This window comes from Pogona vitticeps, chromosome 2 (genome assembly GCF_051106095.1).
Source record: "Pogona vitticeps strain Pit_001003342236 chromosome 2, PviZW2.1, whole genome shotgun sequence".
Taxonomy (NCBI): Eukaryota; Metazoa; Chordata; class Lepidosauria; order Squamata; family Agamidae; genus Pogona; species Pogona vitticeps.
Genome location: NC_135784.1, coordinates 125,919,706 through 125,942,806, shown reverse-complemented (window position 1 = coordinate 125,942,806; position 23,101 = coordinate 125,919,706). Strand labels below are relative to the sequence as shown.

The following is a 23,101-nucleotide window of genomic DNA, read 5'->3' as shown; positions in this document are numbered from 1 at the left end:
ATTTTGGTTTACCAGCATATTGACTTCGCAGATTTATAGATTGATTCAGACCCAAGGCAGAAATTGTACTGGATTGCTCCAGACTGAATCGGGATATATTTGGAAGCCACAAACTGGCCTGCAGAGTAGATCAGGGGAACGATGAGCAGCCTCCATATTTGCATTATTCTTTAGGGATGAAGAGCATGGTCCCAAATTTAAAACGGTGTAACTCCATACATTCTTAGTCACTGCTCAATTATTTTATAGGCATAGCTTTTATTTATATACTCACGCACTATTCATAAATGTTGCCAAGCATGTGTCTTTTATATGCAGCAACAAAATCTAAAATACAATATTTAGTCTTTGAAACAACTGTCAAATGTCAGGGAAAGTTTGCGGTCACAGCCAGTCAGACAAGACTGCTAGAGAGTGAGCTGTTGCTTAGTGTGAAGGACTAGATATTATGCAGTTGCATATCACAACTTGAGTGTCATAGGCTGCCTTCCTTCCCTTTTTAAAGTGATAACCGCTATTCACTGCTTATTGTTATCCATGAATGCGAGGAATCTGTTTGTCCTTGTAGCTCATTGTGAACCACTTTATCCCTAACTGTAAGCAAGGTATAATAGTACATAGAGTTGCAAACAGACGTGCACAAAGAACTATGAATTCAGAAAATAAAATAAGGGGACAATAAATTATTGGCAATCTGATAGCCCCTCAGTGCCACTGATAGTACCAAAGTGCTACTCTCTTAGGCCATTGTTCCTTACTGTGAGTCCTTGCTGGACTAATCCTTATAATGCTATAGGAAGAGATGTGTGTCCCAGTCGGGAGCCTAAATTCAAGTGTTATTCCCAGCTACAGCAGACTCATCAAATGAGTGGGAGTTATCTAAGTGCTGACGTCCTTGAATTGTTGCTTCAATTGATCTTTCATCGTTAGAATACATAATTGGATTCAATCCTGCACCTTTGGATTCTGGAGATGGAAGAAATTAGTGGTAGAGCACAGGAGAAGTATTTGCTTCCCCCATTCTTGCACTGTGGGATGTATTCAGGAACATGGGAAGTCTTAAGTGCAGTATAGTGCAGTTGAAACCTATGGGCAAAGCAGAGCATATAACTGAGGACATATCCCATTTATTTTATTTTATTTATTGTATTTATATCCCCACCAATCTAGTCGAACGACCACTCTAGGCCATAAGGAACTGCCTGCTTAGATAGTGGTTCAAACTCTCTTGTGATACTGCTGTTAGGTATTCTGCTTTGTGAGCCTACGGCAATGTGGTCAACAGCAGAGAGTTCCAGGGAATCTTAACCATCTGCTTCCCACTCCGCAAATCTCTCTCAATTTTGTTCTCTCCCCCCTTTTGTCCCAAAGGGGACTCATTCTTTCAGGTGAGTTGCCCTGTGTCTGCATGAATAATTTCTGACAGCCTCTTGCCTCTGGCCAGGAAGCATAAAAATGTGAGCATGTGAGCCACTGCTGAGTCCCTAAAGGCCATGGAGGGTCTCTGCAAGATCCCCATCATACAGACCCAGGTCCAGAACAAGAGGTTGAAATGTACAGGCTTCTTTTACCCTCAGGAGAATTTAGTTTGAAGTGAGGGTAGTTAGAATATCTTGGTTTTGTTTTTGTTTGTTTGTTTTTTTACTTTGGCCTGAAATCCTTTTCACAAATAAGATGTCTACGGCACTGAATGTGAACAATCTCTCTTAGCACTGGCTTATGGTGGAGACTCTCCTTCGTGGAAGAAGAATCCTAATGAGACAATGGATGGATATCCATATACACCATTGACAGGTCAAGTTTCCTGGGGAAAGAGGCTGATCCTCACACAGTTTCGTGTCAGGAGGAGCTTTTCAATGACAGGCATTATTCCGCATGTACTAAATAGACATTTTATATAATAGCAATTGACCCTGTGGCCCTGATTATTATGTGCAATTCTTTTGCCAGGTGCAAAAATTCCCTTTAGATTACGAAGTTGCTCCATTCTCTGCTGTTTGTATCTTGTATGTTGGAGTGAGTGAAGTGTGGTCCTTAGGCCACATGCAGTCTCCCAGACTATTTTTGTGCCTCTCAACCTGATCACATGCTTTTGCTTTGCTGGAGGAAAAAAAAACATCCCACATTCCCACCAAAAACCCGCTTTGGGAAGCCTCTAAGAGCAGTGATTCACCCTGTAAATAGGTTGCATCTCCTTCCCTGCAGTGTTTCACACCAATCAATGCTCATATTTTTTAAAAAAATAGAAGTCAACCAGTTTCTGGGTTCTTTCTGCACATTTGATTCATGTGGTCTCCTAAACAATGCTAGGACAGAAAACTGGCCTACAGATCTGCTGAATCTGTCCGTTTTTGCTGCAGATGAACCAACATATTCTTATAGGTAAATCACCAATACAAACTAAAGAGTTTGTATTTTCTTTATATTTTTAAAATGTTTGTATTATTGTTTCATCTTGCTTTTAACCTTCAAAGCTGTTTGCAAAATGTAACAAATAAAAAAAAAAACAGTTCACACTGCATCAAATGTTCCACGGTTGTCCTTAGGGAAAGTTATGACTGTTAAACTAAATGAAAAATGTTACGTACTGTACATTTGTAATGTGTATAGTTAAAGCTCCTGGTAGCAGCCTAATTAGATTAAATAGTCAAAGAATCATAATGCTTCAGTCACAGAAATCACAGAAAGATACAACCACACCTCCTGCAGTCCACTTAGGGGTGAGTATCTTTCCAATGGAATTTCATAGAGACCATTGCAAATCTCAGTGTAGCAGCAATACTGTACTGACATCTTGTTTTCTATGCTGTAAATGGGAGGCGAAGCTGCCTGTAGGATATTCTAAACAGAAGCCACAGACCTCAGTCACACCCTTATGCATTAGGACGGCCCTACTCAGGTCACCAGAGTTACCATGGATCCTAGCATTAGAATTCAGCACTCAGCGATCTCACTCAAATGTGGATGTGTCATGAGCCATCATCTGAAGATATGAATGTGCCTCTCCCATCTGCTCCAATAGGTGAAGCATCCTCTGAGGCAAGATGTGTTTTTCAGATCGGAGATACAGTGCTGGCACAAAATGCCTTTCATACTGTGTCATAGCCGGCTCAGGCCCACAGCCCTTACGCAAGTGAGTAGGATGTCTTTGGCTCCTTTTCAGATGAGGCTGGCAAGATGAGGGCTCTCGTATTTGGTTCCCACCATCCCCATTGTTCTGTCCTGCAATTGGGAGGCATCTCATTGAAATGTCATGTGTTGCGTGTGTGGAAGAAGACTCATCTCCATCAGATGCACCAGGGATTGGACCAGGCAAGGAGTTGCTTCCTTTGCTGGAGGATGGTTTCTTTCTCTTGGTTTTCTTACCTTTCTCTTCCCCCCCCCCCTTTGATGGAAGTGTCTTAAACGCAATGCTTAAACACAAGCAGCATTGTGTTTTAATTAGCAAGCTGCTAATCATCAAGAGTGTGGGTTACACTTGTGGTTTTGTATTTATGCCAAGTGATATAAAGTTAGGGAGGAGGTGGCAGAGGCAGAGCACACACAGCCTAGCGGCTGGAGAACGAGGCTACAGAGTTTGATAAGACATCTCTGTGGCAGGGATCACTGTTGAGTTCATCAATGTGGAATTCTTCTGACACCAGTGACATGCTCCCTGACCCACTTGGAATAGCCTCCATACCTTCAGTTCACATATAAAAATGAAGATGCTGTTCCACGTCTTTAATAGAAAGAAGTCACAGCAGAGCAACTAGCTTTGCACGGAGGGTGTTTCAACAAATAAGCAGCAGGATTCCCTCCACCCTCCAAATTTTGTTTCTCAATCTGTTTTCATGCTGTACCAACTTGGTTATCCTTCATCACTGCGAGATTCCACTGATCACCTCACCAACCTCCTTTGATTTTATTTTCTTCTATGCAATATAGAGACAAACACGTTATTTTTTTCAGGAGAAGGATGCACAGGAGAATTCTGTTTGTGCACATATGTTTCACATGAAGTGATATTTTTTTCTACTTATAATATGGATTAGTGAATTCCTCCCCCCCCCTTTATAATGGCACTAGATGCATTCAGACATGATTATAAATCATGCTTTAGGATAACAGAAACAAGCCTAGCCTTCCCTCAGGCTCCCACATTTCTCTCTCCCTTTCCTTCTTCCGGCATAGTTGTCAGGAAAAGATCAGAGGCTGACATTCCCATTTTAGATCAACCATCATTTAGTGTGTCATCCAAATCCATTGTAATATCCAAATGAAACCACAGTGTCAGACGTGAGAACCTCATCTTGATGCATAGCTTTCTTAATAAAAAGACTGAGAAAGAGACATAGAGAGAAGAATGTAAGCTTTAGGCAATGAGACCTGAGGATTTTGTAACAGAGAGTGGCACTAGAAATGCTTTCCTTGTCAATGATAGTATATACTAATATTTCTTTTAGAATACAGTGGTGCCTCACGAGACGAATTTAATTCGTTCCGCGGTTAATGTTGTCTTGCGAAAAATTCATCTTGCGAAATGCGTTTTCCCATAGGAATGAATTGAAATTAATTAATGCGTTCCTATGGGCAAAAAAAGTCAGAACAAAGTCAAATTTGGTTTACAGAGGATTTATTGAGTGCTCTTTAAAGCCATACATATTGTGCAGATGATTTCAAAAATTTCAATCAGAAAACTTTAACTTTTTAAACATCATAGAAAAACATTTAAAAATCAGCAAACATGAGGCAGGAACAAAAAAACGGAAAACATTCGTCTTGCGAAGCACGGCCATAGGAACATTCACCTTGCAAGTCATCAACCCCGTCGCCAAAACCATTCTTCTTGCAAGTTTTTTGTCCTACGAGGCATTTGTCTTGCGAGACACCACTGTAGTAATTTATGTTAAGCAGATACAGACAGGCTTCCCAGGAAAATGGGATGGGATGAAGCCATCATGGATAATTCAAAGGCAATAGTTGATCTGCTTCTTCTTATTGGGTGTGGAATAAAATTCCCACCATCCCCATTGTTCTCTCCTACTATGCTCCAATGCATTTTTAATTCAATCTCCAATAAAAAGATCCAGGGTTTTTCCCCCCTCTTGCTGGCATCCTCTTACACATAGTTTGGGTCCCCAAGTGGATCTTTTAGATACAACCTGTTGTTCACACCCTGAGACTTTAATCTAAGGCCATCTTATTGGCCTTTCCTCCAAGATTATAATTATAGTATTTATATGATGTGAGGAACAAGATTAGGAAAGAGTCATATGGATGAATGAAACTGAAATCTCCATATTCAGTATACTCTGGTGTCTGTGACTTCTGTCTTTGCACTGCCAAGAATTTGTTCTGCTCGTCAGAGACTTCTTACCCCACAGAATTTGTGGCATAAATTAAATTGGAATTAGTCATGTCAGGTTCTCAGAGACTGGGCGGGTAGTCATAAAGCCAGACGTTCAGTTAAGACATGCTTCATGTTTTAACCCCTTTGTACAAAATCCAAGAAGTTAAAACATGACACAGAGTCCATGTAGAATAGATAGAATAATGATCATGCATTTAAAAAAGGTGTTTATATGCCACATTTCTCCTTAAAAGCATCCAAGGCAGCTTATAGTATTAAAATAAACAATACCAGAAGCTAGAACAACAAATAATTTCAATACTTTTAAAATAATTAAACTGATATAATAATAAAACTAGTAGATAAAAACAGTAGTTTAAAAACATTAAAAATAACAATAAAAAACCCAGGTATCTAATCTTCAAAGAGCTAAGAAATAAGAAATAACTAAGAAATAGCCTGCCTGAAGAGAAAGGTCTTTGTCTGCTTGCAGAAGGACAACAAAAATGGGGCCAGTCGGGCCTCCTGTGGGAAGGAGTTCCAGAGCCTGGGAACAACAGAGAAGGCCCTCTCCTGTTTCCCTCCAAATTCATCTGTGAGGATGGTGGGACTGAAAGAAAGGCTTCCTCTGGTCCTCTGAAAACTGGTATATCACTGTTCAGTCCTTTAAAAAAAAAAATCAGGGTAGAAGACTGTTTCAATGGTGGAAAAAAGAAGCACAGATTTTAAGCGTCATTTGAAGTTCCGCCAACAGGACTCTTGATGCAGGGCTAAGAGGAAAGACTGGTGCTGTTTATAATTGGTTAAAATCTAGTCTCGCTCATATCCTGAAATGGTGCAGGAAGAGGTCACTGAGACTCAAGAATGGGGAACTTCCAGGCGAGAGGCTTGATTGTTGGCTGATCAAGCTCCTGCCCAGGCCCCACCATTTCCCCTGTTCTCATGACTGCCTGATCTGCTGCAAGGCTTCACTTAGTGCTTGAGCTAGTACCCTCCCTCTACAGAGTGCTAAAACAGGGAAACCCTTTCCGAACACTGGGATAGAGAAAATGCCACCGCCGGAGAGAAGAAGCTGAGGAGTGTGCCTATGCAACCCCCTGCGACCTAGCATTGTGGCAATTTGGTCCTTTGACTAAAAATGGTTTTTGACCTCCCGCTTGATCTTATTAACTAAGAATAGGCATGGCTCCCCTAATCTCGTATGGATGCTGATTTGTCATTTTGTATTCAGGCCTAATTTAACCTGGTGTGATTGGTCCCCATGAAACAGCTGGGGGTGGATTCAGGCTAATATTCAGATTTCTAAATACCTGGATCTCCTTGGCACTTGACTAAGGGACACACGGAAATAACTATCAATTTGTTAGACATCACCATGAAACTGGGCAGGACGGCAGACCACAGAAAGAGGAATCACTGTGCCAGACTGCAGACAGGCAATATTTCAGGTTTTTGGAAATGCCAGGTCCGAAGTTTGCCTGTCTTCTTCATTCTTTTATTTATTTTTCTTTCAAGCTGCTGCTGTTGGCTACTCAGTCCTGCCACTTCAGGAGTGGGCGTCCTTTGTATTGGAGGTCAGGTCGGCGGGGGGCTCAGATCATGCAGCAGCAGCAAGCTTGCTTTGACTAACATCAGGCAGAAGACCCCGACCCGGGCAAGGCAAGTGGCAAATGGAAGAAGGAAACTCTGAAGGAAGGAGAGGGGGAATAAAAGGAGGTGGCGGGTGGAGACAAAATGTAGTGTGCAAAAACTAACTGAAGGCTGAGCGTTGAAACCCAGACAAGAAAGCAGATACCCAATGCCATCCTAATTTAGAGTAAAACTAACCACGAAAATGTAATACTTAGCCTAACCTAGCTAAGTGAGTGGAAGAGAAGGGCGGTGTGCAATACAATGAAGAACCAACCCATGTGTAAAGAGATCTTCTCCACATTTTTAATACTTGGAGAGTTCAGGAAAGTCCTTTGTCTTCACAGGGAGATGAGCTGATGCTGTCAATCAGTGAAACCTATTTCCTTCCCCCCTTTTTTATAATCTCAAACCAGCATCTACGCTGTATGTTGTTCTAGCTTTCTTTTTCCTTTCCCCACTTTTCAGTGTATCCAAATTCTTCACTGTGCACTAGAACTGGGCTGGGACAGTTTGCAGCAATATGGGCCGTGCCTGGGTCAACAAACATAGCCCAGAATCTAATCCATAATTTAACTTTTGACTGAAGCCAGTGCGCAGTACAGTACTGAGGAGTCACACAATGGCATGAGGATGAGGGATGTGAAAGTTGCATTGTTGACACTGTTTATGTGATATGCAGTGCTAGATGGGCGCCTGTGAATGCTTGCATGCCTAGTCCAATGCATGCTTATTTGTGACAGAAAGTCTGATAAAATATACAGAATCGTACTGCAGGGTAAATATGCATAGGCTCAGGTGGCATGAATTTCTATGTGTTGATAGTGATGGCATATAGGATGGTTTCTTGAAAAATAAGGAAATAAGACTACCGATCAAGGTCTTCACTTTCATGATCCAGTCCTGATACTATAGGAAGGTCCAAAGCTGCCCTACACCAGTTCAAAATATTAGTCTATTTCACATCATATTGGCAACTCTGAGTGGCAGAGGTCTTCAGGATTTCAGGCAGGATTCCTTCCGGGCCCTACCTGCGGATCTGTGGTGTTTCCAGTTGGTTCTCATACAAATACTACTTCTTCTTAGCTTTTGAAATCAAATGAGCTCAGAATGTTCAGGGTGGCATTGAAGTTCACTTGACATCTAATTGAACATCTCTTTCCCTTAATCTACTTTCCCTCCCTCCCTCCCTCCTTCCTTCCTTCCTTCCTTCCTTCCTTCCTTCCTTCCTTCCTTCCTTCCTTCCTTCCTTCCTTCCTTCCTTCCTTCCTTAAGTAGTTTTTGAAATGTGCCATCCGGAATAGAAGAAGAACAAAATAGGGTCTCTTTAACCCTCCCCTTTGTTCCGTATGTTCCTGCCAAATCAATCCTCTGTACCATTTTTCTCCTATTGGGGTAAAGATACACACCCAGACATAGCACACATTTTTCCTTCATACCATAGAAAGCAGTTTGAGGATATATCTGAATGGAGAAAAGGAAGAGAGGTGAAAGGTTAAAGAGCACCTTTCCTGTCTTCTGCTGAAACTCTCATCTGCCCAAGGCTACCTTTCATTAAAGAGCAGACCATGGGGAGAAAGAGACACACAGCTTCACATCATGCACAGTTTAGCCCTCTGATTCTCACATCTCGCGGGGATATTTCTAATTAAACCTTTCTACTTCTGGAAAGTGTATCCTACAAAATATGTGTACTAATAAATAAATATATGATGCAGCTCAGCATGGTGCAGGTGCAGGGTGTGACTTTCAATTTGCTTCCAGGTTCTGCAACATTGATTTCAGTTGTTGTTTTTTTTTTTTCAAAACTTTCCAGCTTCTATAGTTGGGGAAGTCTCCCCCACCCCACAAATGTTTCTAGTACCGGTTCTATGGTTGCACAAGAAAAAACCCTCTGTTCCTACTCACTCCTTCCTATACTAATGCTTAAACCCCATATTATCTGGATAATGGGCGCTGCTTGCTTTGGGAGTGAAGTGTTTGTTCATTTGTGATCTGCTCAGTTATAGGGAGTATTTGACTGTAGGCCTCTGTCAATTCTGTGCTATGGCCTATGGATCGTGCATCTTATAATTAGAGATGGCCTATTTGTATTCATATTTCCAGGAACACAAATATGAATATCAGGTGCCGTGGAGATCCAGCCATTTCCCCCCAAACTGGCTGGTTCACTCACCGGTTGCTGCATGGAGGTCATCCACATCATCATGCCAATTGCGAAATCAGCCTGGCCAGTACTTCCCTGCTTCTTGGTGTAGCTGACTACTCTGACAAGGAAGTGGGACAAGGAGTCTTCTCGTTCAGCTATAAAGTGGTAGAATATACCAGATGGGCGGGATATAAATCAAATAAATAAATCAAATAAATCAAATAAATCAAATAAATAAATAAATAAATAAATAAATAAATAAATAAATAAATAAATAAATAAATAAATAAATAAATAAATAAATAAATAAATAAAAGTGATTTGCTCCGCGGGGAAGTGGGGAAGCACTGGCTGGGCTGCTTCCGTGCATGTGCCGTGCCCCAACCAATGAGTGCACTGGCTGGTTCAGGGGGAGGGGTTGGATCTCCACGACACCTGTGGTACCAATATTTTTACAGTGGTGCCTTGCTTGATGACGTTAATTCGTTCCAGTGAAATCGCTGTAGAGTGAAAACGTCGTCAAACGAAATAAAAAAACCCATTGAAACACATTGAAAACCATTCAATGCGTTCCAATGGGCTGAATACCTGCTCGTCCAGTGAAGAGCCTCCATACGGTGGCCATTTTCTGGTGCCTGTTAAGCGAAAAATCAGTCCTAAAAACAGTGGGGGGGCATTTTCTTCAGCCGGCGGCCATTTTGAAACCCGACAATCAGCTGTTTGCTGATTGTCGTAAAGCGAAAATCAGTTCCCGAAGCAGGGAACCGATCATTGTGAAACAAACAAACAAGCAAAAAACCATTTAAACCATTGTTTTGCGATCGCAAAAGCGATCGCAAAAACTTCAACTTTAAGTGGATTCATCGTAGAGCGGGGTAATCATCCAGCAGAGCACGACTGTATTCGTATCCCCAAGGATATGAATATGAATAGCCCATATCTACTTATAATATAACCTTGTGTTATCAGCCTGACCTCAACATAATGAAACCCAACTGAAGTGACTTTTATGTTTCCCCAATTTAATTAGATGTCAGCAGTTTAGGATTAGGGAGACACAACCAGGTCTTTAAATATATGGTACTTTTGAGATCATGCTAGCGATCGACACGCTCCATCTGGCTCATGACAGCAGCAGACAGGTGTGTGTGGATCAGCTCACCTCAAAGTTTCGTGGTAAGACCCACCTAAACCCTTCATTGTTGGGATTTCTATGTGCTACTAATGTCCAGATATAAAATTGATACCTGGCATAAAAACACTGTGCCTTGATTATTTGATCTTTTCTTTTTTTTCTTTTTTAAAAAACAAGTTTCTGCTCATTATGCCATAAAGCTGAATGTGAAATGGCACAGGTTATTATGGTGGAGGGTTTGCATCTACAGTAGGTACATATGCTTTCAATTCACTTTTGTCCATCTATGGGCAGCACTATATTGCAAATATATTATCTAGAATAATATAGGGTAAAATGGAGATAATAAGCCCATCTTTCTTCTAAGACACAAAGCTCTTTCTAGTGAATGCAGCTTTCTGCAAACATTAAGGGGACTGCTGACACTTCCAGCTTCTTTGTGCATTTAGCTAGTGCTGGAGGAAGAGAATGATTTACATTCTGGAACTTCCCTGGGAGTGAAATGCTTTATTTAGATAAACTATATTTCATAAAACCTATATACAACAAGAATCACACATGAAGGGAGAATGCAACTGTTTGCAGACTTGCATTGGGAAAAAGTTAGCTTTAGGCCTGTTTCTCCACTTAAGAGAACAGAGCCCATCACTTTTTATCAGTGTTAAAACTTCTCCTGTCCCTCACAAACCAGATACTTTAACCCTCTCTTGTGTGTCTTCAGAGAAGCTTTATAGCTCTTGGCCATACTGAGAAAGCAACCCATGTGCTTCCTTTCATTCTTATTTGGTGGTGTTTTAGAATGATCACTGTTGAAATAACATCCAGAAAAAGAGCTTACTGTGGGAAGTGTCTCTTGATGTTTTCTAGCACTGTTGTGTATAATACCGAGGTAGTCTTCACAGTGAGAAAACCTAGGTAATACCTTGCTGTCTTTGTTCAAGTCCATAATGGATAAGATGGAGGAAGCTTTCTCTTTCTTCTTCAAAACTTCTTATGGAAAAGTACAAGCTTTGGAAGAAGTGTGTACTCTTGTCTCATCCATAGCACCTTCCAATACTTTATTCCAGCTGTTGGAGAAAACAGCTGGAAAGGACATGCACCGAGGTTTGCACATAACTGACACTGTGTTTGGAAGCTGTCTTATCCTGAATCAGGCTATTGATTCCATCTCGCTCGGTATTGCCTAGACTGACTGGCAACACCTCTCCCAGATTTTGGATGGGGTCCTTCTCAGCCCTAATTGGAAATGCCAGGGATTCATCCTGGCATTTGTATCAAAAGCATGTGCTTTTTAATGAGCCGCAAGCCTTTATTTTCTTGTGTAAGAAGCTATGAAAATTGGTTCCAGGTGGAAAGCAGAGGTGCATAAAATACTATACAATAGCATATTGTCCTGTGATCATATACTGTATGTTTTTTTTCAGAGTGGCATACCAAGCAAGTGTAGGTGTGACATTGAGGCAATATAGTTATCATGAGCCATATTCATATCTGGCTAGCTGGTACATTTAGCATGTCATTAGAAGCAGTGCATTGTTAAATAGTGAAAGAGAAAGTAAATACAAGCAACATTTATAAATCTGATAGTTATTACTGAGGAAAACTATATTATGGGAAGAAAAATGAATGTACAGTGGTGCCTCGCTTAACGGGTGCTCCGTTTAGCGATGAAATTGCTTAGCGATGAATTTTTCAGAGCGTTTAGCGCTTTGTTTAGCAATGGTCCCTATGGGTGATTTTCGCTTACCGATGATTGAGACCATGCTTCGCATAATGATTAAATTTTGGGTCCCCTGTTTCGCTTAACGATGGTTTAAACAGCCTCATGTTTGCTGTTTTTTAAATGTTTTTCTGTTATTTATAAAGTTAAAGTTTACTGTTTAAAATGTTTGAAATCATAAAGTGTTAACCAAATTTGACTTTGTTCTGATTCTTTTTTAATTTGTTGTATTTTTTTCCCCATTGAGATGCATTGAATAGGTTTTAATGCATTTCAATTGGGGAACCGTGTTTCGCTTAGCGATGTTTCCTATGGCGATTTTCACTTAAGGACGGCAATTCATTCCTATTGGAACAGATTATCCGATTTTCAATGCATTTCAATGGGAAACTGTGTTTCGCTTAGCGATGAAATCGCTTAGCAGCGATTTTTTGGAACGAATTAACATCGCTAAGTGAGGCACCACTGTATTTATTTTCTTTAAGGTCTAATTTGACCCCAGGTGAATGCTACACTATTCTGCACTTGTCTACATGTCCCAAACATTGACATTGTTTTGAAGAAATAGACAACTGTCAGGTGAAAAGAGTCCTGCTACAAACTTCGACACCAACCAGCTTCTCCTATGTCTTGTTTTCTTCCATCTTGTTTTCATTGCTTTACTGTCCATGCAGAAGGAAAAAGCTCCTCTTTTTTAACCCCCCTCCTTTTAAGCCAAAATATTGTATCATACAGAAACAAATTACTTATCTTTATATGTTACTTTGTGAGAACCTTGCACAATCTCCTATGTTTTCTTCCAGGGCTCTGGCCGATATCCTCCGACAGCAGGGACCAATCCCCATAGCACACTGTGAAAGAGAAACTATCTCGGCTATAGATACCTCCCCCAAAGACAACACACCGATCCGTACATCCTCTAAAAACCACTACACACCAGTGCGCACCTCCAAAAGCAACCCAGGTAAGCACTGCACATCTTTGGTACTCAGACAAGTATTCATAGTGCTGCTTGTATGGAAAATGAGTCAAAATGGAGCAGGAAGGTGCCCTTGGGTGCTGTGGTTCTGGACACTGTGGGTCAAAGAAGTTGCTGCTGTGGCTTGCAGTTCAAGGTCAAGGTGTAGTGCTTTGTAAAGAAACACAGGGGCTTTTGTGAAAGGGAGTTGTAATGTTGCAAGGAGTTATTGATGTTCCACGAAGATGTTAAGCTGAATATGGAATACTGTTTGGTTGCATTTTAATGGACAGGAATAAAGGCACAATAGAGAAATAAAAGAAACCCTGCAGAAATACAGAGGTGGCGACACTGCAAAGTGCAGTAAGAAAGCATGACCCAAATCCTGCTCCAAGCGCCGCCTCCGTTGTGTTTCTTATCCGCCTCCTGAGAAACGAGACCCACTTTGTATCCTCCATTGCATGGCCTGTTATGATCCTGTTGAGTTGCTTTGCTGAGTGAGATGCCCCAGTTCAGTCACAAGTCATTAAGCTTGATACAGGAATCACACAGGGCAACATTTCCCCACCTGTGGATATTGGGAAGACCAGAGGAGGAGATGACCTTACAAGGGTAATAGTTGTCTGAGGGGCTAAGGCAGCTCTGCTCTTCTGACTTGCAAACCTTGATTCCCAGCTCTGTCCACAGGTCATCATCCACTTTTTCTCTCTTGACCTTATGGATTGGGGCTGAAGGAAACTAGCATCTGCTTGGACAGAATGATGGCAGCTGTTGTGTGAACGGTCCAGGAAGGGAAGAGGGTGGGTTATCAGATTGGGCTTGTGAATGCCTCCCAGCCTCCCAGTCTTTGCTACAGTCGCTAAAGGCCAGCCTATGTATGGAACATATTAAATGGACTGGGGTAGGGTGAAGCAAAAACAAAGAAAAAAACCAGCAGAAGCAGAGAAGGAGGCTGGTGCTTTCCCACATCCATCACTTTATTGCACACCTCTCTCCAAGCTGCTTTCTCCTTGGCAGGCGGTCTGAGAGGCATGCTTATTGTTCCAAGTGCACGGATGGGCTCCTTCAAAGGAGAGCCTGCTGTTGTGGAATGGAGAGGTAGAATTGCCGTGGGAAATGGTGGGCTGGGAAATGATTAAGCACATCCTTTCCCTAGTTATTCACTGAAAGTCACTTCCTACTCTACTGGGTTGTAATTGACATCTGTTTGCCTGTAATGAGTGGTCGGACCCTAACCAAGATTGAATAAATGTCAGAATAACTGGGGAATAGGATGTGCTAGATGCTCAGTGGCAGCTGCCAGAAATGCACTCCAATGAGAGAAAAATGAGCTAAGATCTCCGGACCAATCTTAACTTGTCATGCTGTCTGGAGGATTCCCAGAGGAGTCATTCAAAAGGTAATTTTTAAAAACTGTGCTTTTATGTTGAGCAACATTACCTGAGGAGGACAACAAGGTCCTGCTTGGCCGGCCTCACCGTTACCACTTTGGCCTCCTCCTGGCCTCACTGCAACATAGGAGAAAGCATTGTTGGAAGCGAGGAGCCTCTTCTGCCCGTGCACAAGGTAGACCTCTGATCACACATTGTCCCAATTACCAACTACACCTGAATACACCTGCTCTCATCTGATTTTGGAAGCCGATCAGGGTCAGGTCTCATTAGTTCTTGGAGAGGAGGCCACCAGCCAGAAGCACGGACATTCAAGTAGGGCAACAAAATCATTTCTGCCTAAACTGTGGGAAGCAGCTGCCAGTTAGAACGGATAAATATTAGGTTAAATCGGTCAATGATCTGACTTAACATCAGCCTCCTTCCTACATTCCTCTGCTTCCACTTAGGAAGTCTGGATGCACCAAGCAGGTTGCTATCCTCAGAACTTCCCCTCCACTATGTCGATGGGAGTGACTGGCATAAATATTATAATTCATTGCAGTTGGTGCATGTACTGTTGTGGCCATTGTGATTGCAAGAAGGAGAAATTGCAAAAAAATTACAAGAGGGGCCAAGATCTAGGTAAGGTTTTTTTTTTTTTATCAAGTGCAATTGCAGGATAATGGGAGAGTCAGAATTCATTGATACTCATTTGAATATAGATTTCAAATGGAAGCAGATTATCAGTGGAAGAAGAGATAGATGGGGCTGATTGATTCAAGGATAGCTGACAGGGTGATTAAAGGTACAAGATTTGAGTGAGCAAATGTGAATATATAAGGCCTGAGATTTCTACATTTAAAATGGTAGTTCTTTCTCTTTTTTCCCCCAGAGCGTAGTGTTGCAGTGGTGGTTCTTTGGAGGCAAGGAGAAACTCTACTTTAGTCTAATTAAAAAAAAAAAGAGGGAGAGGATCAATGAAACTTAACTGGAGTATTTTATAATACCTATAAGCAGGTTTGGGTGCGGAATGAAACACTGAATGTCTGAGCTTAAGCTTTAGAATAACAAAAACACTTGCTTTTTCAAGAGACTTCAGCAAAGAAATGAGGCTGTGTTTAAAGCTGGTGTCTTCATTCATTTGCAGAGTCCACAATATGGTAGATGTGATTGCTGGAACTATTGTTTTAGTTTGTCAATGACAGCAGCTGTGGAACAAAAGAGAAGGAGATGTGTACAGATTAGGGATTCTGCAAATATCTGTGATTTTTGCTTCTCAGTGCAAGAATTATGTATTGCCAATATGGGTATATGTTCTAAATAAAGCTAAAGTTTTTGAATGGTTACTCTGAATTGGAAGGAAGGAAGGAAGGAAGGAAGGAAGGAAGGAAGGAAGGAAGGAAGGAAGGAAGGAAGGAAGGAGATTTTGTAGTGAATGAGAATTATCAGTATGTGCTATGAATGAGGAGGAGTGATGAACCATAGCTGTGCCCAATAACACGTTTTCTGTCCTTTACATGAGGAATGTGCACCATAGCACTTCATGCAATAGCAAGCCAGTCTGTTTTGAATGGTGAACGGTGTACACAACAATTGCTGCAATTCTGTTTCTAGGAAAATACTGCATTTTTGTCAGTAGAATTTACTATAAATGTGTGTCTATTGTACATATGCATAGGATTGCATTGGAAGCCAATTTAGTGCGCACTGAGCATCCATGATGCTAAAATATTCTGGGGGATTTGAGGTGGTACTCCTAAGAGTGACAGTTTTACATATACAGTACAGTATATACATGCAGCGCTAGTATTTGCCACCACAGAAATAGAATGGGAAAACAGAGCAAGATTTCCCATCTCTGTTGCAAAGGGAACAGCATGACAAACATATGGATGTGAGCCATGGGTCTCCTTTGAGGAAGTGGTGTCTCCGTTCTGGATTGCCACCTAGAGAATTTGCCATTTGCTCTTCTGAGTTAGATGTAAAACACGGTATGTTTTAAGATCACAAAAAATCTTTCTTATTGGTCTCTCTGTTAGCATTCCTTTGGATTATTGCAGAGGCACTAATTGTTCAATCTTTCCATTAAAGCTCTGTCTCCTAAATTTGCAAGCTTAAAATACTGTTCCATGGTTTTCCTTTCCTTTGTGGTAGACGGTTCAGGCTATCATTTCCAGCATGACATTTTCAATACTACTTGCATAGCATTTTTTTTTTCTGAATGCTCAAAACACACAAGATTTCAGTAATTCTGACAGTGATATTGAAACATAAGTTATTATTTGTTGGCATTGTTATGAAGTTGCCTTCAACTTATGCTAACCCCAATAGAGTTTTCAAGGTATACGAGATGTTTGCAGGGTGGTCTACCCTTGCCACCACCAGCTCTAGTGAGGTCCATGGCTGAGGAGAGATTTGAACCCAGATGTCCTGACTGTGAGCTCACCACTCTGTTTTTACTACACGACACTAACTCTCAGACCTATTGTTAACCCCCCTTCTGTAATAGACAGAAGAAAGCCAGCTTGGGATTTTGTGTAGGGCTTTACATGTAGAGCTGAGACATAATAGGTTATTCACAGTAACTTCAAACCAGAAGTGCAGTGTATGTGTGTGTGTGTGTGTGTGGGGGAGGCCATAGCTGAAGCATATATCAGTGGTGCCTTGCATAGCGAGGTTAATCCGTTCCGGATTAACCCTAGCTATGTGAAAACATCGCTAAACGGAACATAAAAACCCATTGGAACGCATTAAACATCGTTTAATGCATTCCAATGGGCCCTAAACTTACCGTTCAGCGAAGTTTCTTCCATAGCGGCAGCCATTTTTGCGCCCTCGGTAAGTGAGGGGAGGGTGCGAAAACGCTGTGCGCGGCCATTTCGGGCGTCTGGCGGCCATTTCAGAACCGCCGAACAGCTGATCCGCGGGCATCGCAAAGCGAAGATCAGTAAGCGAAACGCTTACCGATCATCGCTATGCGAGTTTTGCCCATTGGAATGATCGGTGTGCCTCCGCATTAGCGATCCCGAAAAGGGGATCGCTATGCGGATTCGTCGTTGTACGGTGCGCTCGTTAAGCGAGGCACCACTTTACTTGTAGACAGTCCCAGGTTTTATCCTTGGCAGCTCTAGAGAAAAAGGGTCATATAGGAGATTATGAGTACAAAGAATTCTACTTGAGGGTCATGGAGAGCTGCTGCTATTTAAGAGTAGATCGCGTCAGACTCAATTGACAGATAGAATGACTTGATGTTATGGCAGCTTCCCACATTTCATCCAGAACTGAACTACCTCGGTTTGTATTTCAGTGTCTTAACCACAAACTCAATGGTAGGAGAGAGGCTGAGAGATCTTTGGCATCTTTACAGTCATCTATTTATTTGCAAATATACAGGCTAAGAAGTTATTGTGGGGCTTTGCAGACCATCTCAAACATACACCAATTATCTCTTCCAGCTCTCCAGTAACTAGAAACAGCTGTTAAAGACTCATGATAGCCACACTGCAGTCTTGCTGGACAGCTAGACAAAATTGGATTTAGCACCCTCCTAACTTTGCAAGCTTGCGTAATTAAATGTATGTGCCGAATCCTTGGGGTTCTTACCGTAGTTGCATTATCCACTGGTGAACAAAGAGATCTTAGGCGAAACACAGTTTCTCATAGCAGTACAGATAGGGAAGGGTGGACCAGCAGCTTTTCTAGAAACTGAAGCATGCGAGTAAGCAGCAGCTCAAGGACAGCAGTTGTGGGGTAGGATAGGCGGATGTGTGTGCATCAGCAGGACTTGCAGTAAGGAGAGAATTGGTTTAGAGACCTTGGGGGAAAATCTGCTCAAGCAGAATGTTCCTCCACAGAGTAGAATCTTCAGACATGGTAAATGATAGAATGTAGATACCACCCACCTCCTAAGACTTTTATCTAAAGTCCTTTACCCAAAAGCAGTAAACGACCTTGTAGCCCATGAGCCATTAGTCTGGAAGACAGCCTCTTCTGCACTTCAGAAAACTGTTTCTGAAACCTGCATGCAAGGCCAACCCTACGATGCAGCAAAATTGGTTGATCAACCCCCAGGTGGCAGAGTTAGGGAGGCAGGACCAAAATGTTGGAGGAGAGACCTGTTCTTTGCATCATCCTAATTATCTGCCTTCAGTTGTGGAGGATGTTCTTCACCAACACTAAAGAAAGATACAGCTGTCAGTTCTTTGGTACATGCAATATGAGAGAGTACCACCTTCTTTTCCTCAGGCAGCAAAATTTGTGAGGCAATACATGCCGTCACAGGTGGCTGGAGGGACACGCGAGAGGGCAGGGACACAAAGTGTCTGGAACTCAGTCTTATGTGAAAGGCAGCTTATTTATAAGACCAATTTCCTCATGTTAAGAGGAAAATGAGCAGATGAGGCTAAGCAATTTAAAAGCCCAACATTACCTTCTCATCTGTGTTGGCAGTGCAGATCAGCATACATTTTCTGGCATTGCAGGAGTATCTGCTTGCCCTCTTGTTGTGCTCAGAGTAAGAATTAATTCCTCCTTTGTCCCAAGCTGGCCAAGTAATGGTTGCGAAGGGGTGTCTGCTATGCCATGCTTGGGAGATTAGTAGTATCCTTTCAAGGGTTATGTGAACCAGTTAGCAGTGTCACCTGGCACGGGTGGGGCAGAAGGAACATTGTAGGAAGCACAAGGCACCAATTGGTTGATAAAGAGTTTTTTTTAAAAAAAAAGACCTAATTCATAGGCTCAGTGGCCTTCAGAGTATGGAGAGCCGAAGATTTTGAAGGATGCCTGACCTTCCTGCTGAGGGCCAACAGATGCATGGCCCACTATAGGTAGCAGGTGGCAATAGGGCGTATGGATTGAGTCAGAAGGATTCATCCTAAATATTGCACTCTACTTGGTAGCCAAAAAAGGCATGTTATAAAACAAAACAGTTATCTGCAGTGGGGCTTGGGATTTGCTGTTGCTATGTGTCATCAAGTGACCTCCAACGTATGGCAACCCTAAGAGTAAGAGGGACCTCCAGCATGTCATTTCGTTAGCAGTTTTATTCAGCTCTTGAAGACTCAAAGCCATGGCATCCTTTATTGAGGCAATCAACCTTCTATTTGGTCTTCTTCATTCCATCGATGTTCCCTAATATTATTGTCTTTCCTGGGGTGTTTTTTTCTTCTCATGATATCCCTAAAGTACAACAGCCTCAGTTTTGTCATTTTTTTCCTTCTAAAGAGAGTTCTGTCTTGAACCCACCTATTTGTCTTTCCTGCAGTCACAGGTATCTATAAAGCTCTCCTCCGTGCTGTATTTTGACTGCATCATTTTTTTCCCCTGCCGGCTTTCCTTACTATCCAGTTTTCACATCTGTATATAGTAAATATAGTAACTGGGATACAACAGAGTGGATGATCTTGGCCTTCGTCTCCTCACACTAATGATCTTTTTCTAGTTTTTTTTATAGCTGTCCTTCCAAGTGTATCTTTTTCTGTTTTCTTAACTGTAGTCTAAATTTTGATTGATGTTTGAACCTAGATACAGAAAATCTTTAACTGCTTCAACTTCTTCATTGTGAACATTGATGATAATCATGAGCCGTCAAGTCAATTCTGACTTATGGCGGTGCTTTTCAGGGTTTTCCAGGCAGAGAATGCTCAGAAGTGGTTTACCATTCCTTTCTTCTGAGGGGGGGGGGGGGTTACCCTGGGATTGTGCAGCGTACCCAAGGTCACACAGACTGGCGTAGGAACTAAACACCCAGTTTCTGGCTCTGCAGCCAGATACCTAACTTACTGAGCTACCCAGCCAGCTTGTGAACATTAGATTTATCTTCTGTAATCATGATTTTTGTCTTATTAATGTTTCTTCTTTCACCTTTATCAGGAGTTGTTTTAAGCCATTGCTGCTTTCCAACAATAATATGGCATCATCTGCATATCTTTTAATGTTTCTTCTACTAATTTTCACTTTTCCTTCATCTGAAGCTTTCCGTACGCAGATAGGGAGATAAAATTTAACTTAATTTAATTTAGTTTAATTTAATTTAATTAGAACATCTATATTCTGCCCTATATCTTATGATCTAAGGTTGAAGAACAGTGATAAAAACAATTCTATATTTCAAAACTTAAAAAAAGAGATATACATATGTTAAAACCAATAATAAGGAAGCTTTCACAGCCCACTACCTTAATTTCCAAAGGCCTTGATGAATAACCATGTTTTAACTTGGGCCTGAAAGGAGATTAGCGTTGGTTCCTGTCAGCATTTCATAACTGAGGTGCTACAGCGGATATATTCCTCACCTGTGCCCTTGCATAAGCGAATCATTGTTCATAGCGGGATACAGAGAAGCCCCATCCCATCAGGAGATCTTAGTGAAATGGCAGGTATCTCTAGGCAGAGATGGTCCCTCAGGTATCCAGGTCCAAAGCCATTTAGGGCTTTATAGTTTATCACCAAATGCCTTGAACTTGGATCAGAAGCATACTGGTAGCTAATTCAATTCTTTCAGAAATTTGTCCTGTGGGCTGTAAGAGGTGTTGCTGCTAGCAATCTAGCTTCCACATATAGCACTCACTGAAGTACCTGTGATGTCTTTAATGATAGCCCTACCCACAGTACATTATAGTGGTCTAAATGGAAGGTTACCTGTGCATATGCTCTTGTCTGGCCCTTATGAGTAACCAATCTGTTTCTCCATCTTCTGTCCTAACAAGGAGCTTCTCATACTTCATGAATCAGAAAGATAAAGTTTTGAGGCACACTCATGTCCGCTACTATTGCTGCCCAATAGATGCCCTTCTGGGAGTTCTCTGTCTCATCACCACTGGACCTGTCAATTCTATTCTGTTGTTGTAACGCTCTTTCTGAAGATCATTATTTCTGAAGAGGGTAGATAAATGTTAGGCTGGTGTCTCAGCTTTTGAACATTCCATCTTGGGTGACCTCTGCTAAGAGTCCAGGCTTGTAATAGAGCCTGTCCTCCTGAAAGCATTGCTCTCAGCTTCCTTGACATGCTCAAACTTCCTCACCATCTTAAGGTGTGCATCCGAGGGGGGTGGGGTTGGGAGTTAGGATTTATTAGGGGTGGTCAATCTGTCTCAGATTCATTTGTAGTTAATAATGATGTGATTTATGCTTCCTCCACAGACTAGATACTCTTTATTATTGAATCTAAAGGAAATTCAGATAAATCATTTTTTAAATTATTTATATGCCAGAAGGAACACAATAGATAGAACCTGAGGGGTGGGAAGAGAGTGAGAAGGGAAGAGTGCTATCAACCAGAGATGGCATGACTATCAGGTTGTCACCTAGAAGATTCTGGCAGCTAAATAATTTCATTTCTGATCCTTATATATTTCCAAAATGCCTTTTTGAACATTTTTTTTCAGAAAGATAGTTGTCTAACTAGTGTCTGTTTCAGGTACAACAAAAACGAAATAGAAATATTGCATTACCTTTAAGACTAACAAACATATTCAGCGCAAGTTTGAATGGATAGAGTCAATTGTTTCAGACCCATTTTTGGACTGTATAGCATTTTGGACTGTATAACAACAACAGCCGGATAATTTTAATCCTTGGCTGCTTCATCACTGGGATCCTTTCTGAAATATTATTTCCTATTAAGTGTTCTAAATAGTACAATTTAAATGAAGAATAACAACAGGAGCAACCAGACTTTGGAAGGAAGACATAGGTCTCCTGGGATAACTTCAATACCCCATTTAACAGTAGTTATACTAATAATTTAAAAGTTTGTAAGGACAAGAGAATTGATTTGCCTCACTCTTCTCAAGGCACAATCTCCCTTCTGAGGTTATGTGCTAGCATGGTGCAAGGATGACCTAAGGATCTAAGCCGGCATTGTTCCACTTTGAATTCCTACTGTTTTTCAACACACATTGTCAGGCCTTTGGCACCTTTTGCCTCTGAAGAACAAAGTATTGATGCAGCTACAGATTTGAATGCAGGAAGCAAGATGAGTTAGACCTCTGATTAGCTTGATATATCTGGAGAAGGCTTTTAATAAGCCATGTAAGTCAGGATGTTCTCAATGTGAACACACTTAAAGTGCTGTTTTCAGCAGTTCTTCTACCTGGGGGCATATTCTGATCTCAGTCTGCATGCAAAACAAGAACAGAAGATGCCCTCAATCTTTTTTTTAAAAAGTTGTTATTAATATGTCCAGCCAAATGGAGAGTTCAGCTGCAGTGGAAATATTTTTCTTTTAATTTTCCTCACACACAAATGAAGAAATTTTGAAGCCCGCTGTCTCTGGGGGACTAGAAGAGAGACGGGGCCTCTTTTGCTATTAAATATTGACCTGCACAAATCCATGTGAGAAACCTCTGAAAGTCTCAAATATTTGGGCCAAGTCTTCAGAGCAAAAAACTGCCCCACTCCACCCCCCCAAGTGCACGGCAGGCAAAAGGCTAGATGGAGGGGGGGATGTGCATTTAGACATGTTTATCATGGACAGATAGCTAAAATGAGAAGATAAATGTGCAACTTAATATAGGTGTAAAGAAGCCTTGAAAGAGTGCAGACATTAGTTTACACCTAAATTTAAACCACATTTCATTATTTATTTGGTTCGGAGCTGGGAAAAAAACAATTTAACTGACACGTAATCTGCATTGTGACCACTGGAATGAAAAAAATGGATAGCAGTGCAAAGGTACCCCCAATGGCTGTTTGTGCATTCAGCAAATTGCACCGTTATGAAGAGGAAATGTCAGTCACATTTGCAGTTCTCCGTGGACCTTAGATTGGGGTCCATGGAAGCCAGTATATTTTATTCAGAAAGCA

General features: G+C 41.5%; 1 protein-coding gene across 3 annotated transcripts in view; it reads left to right on the top strand.

Moving 5' to 3' along the window:
• Positions 1-23,101, top strand: part of SHISA6 (shisa family member 6) — a 373,444-nt gene that overhangs the window by 9,372 nt on the left and 340,971 nt on the right. For all 3 annotated transcript variants that reach the window (XM_020796348.3, XM_020796347.3, XM_020796346.3), the window contains exon 3: positions 12,769-12,929. In XM_020796348.3, the coding sequence (XP_020652007.3) occupies positions 12,769-12,929 (161 nt within the window). The remainder of the gene's footprint in view (positions 1-12,768; positions 12,930-23,101) is intronic.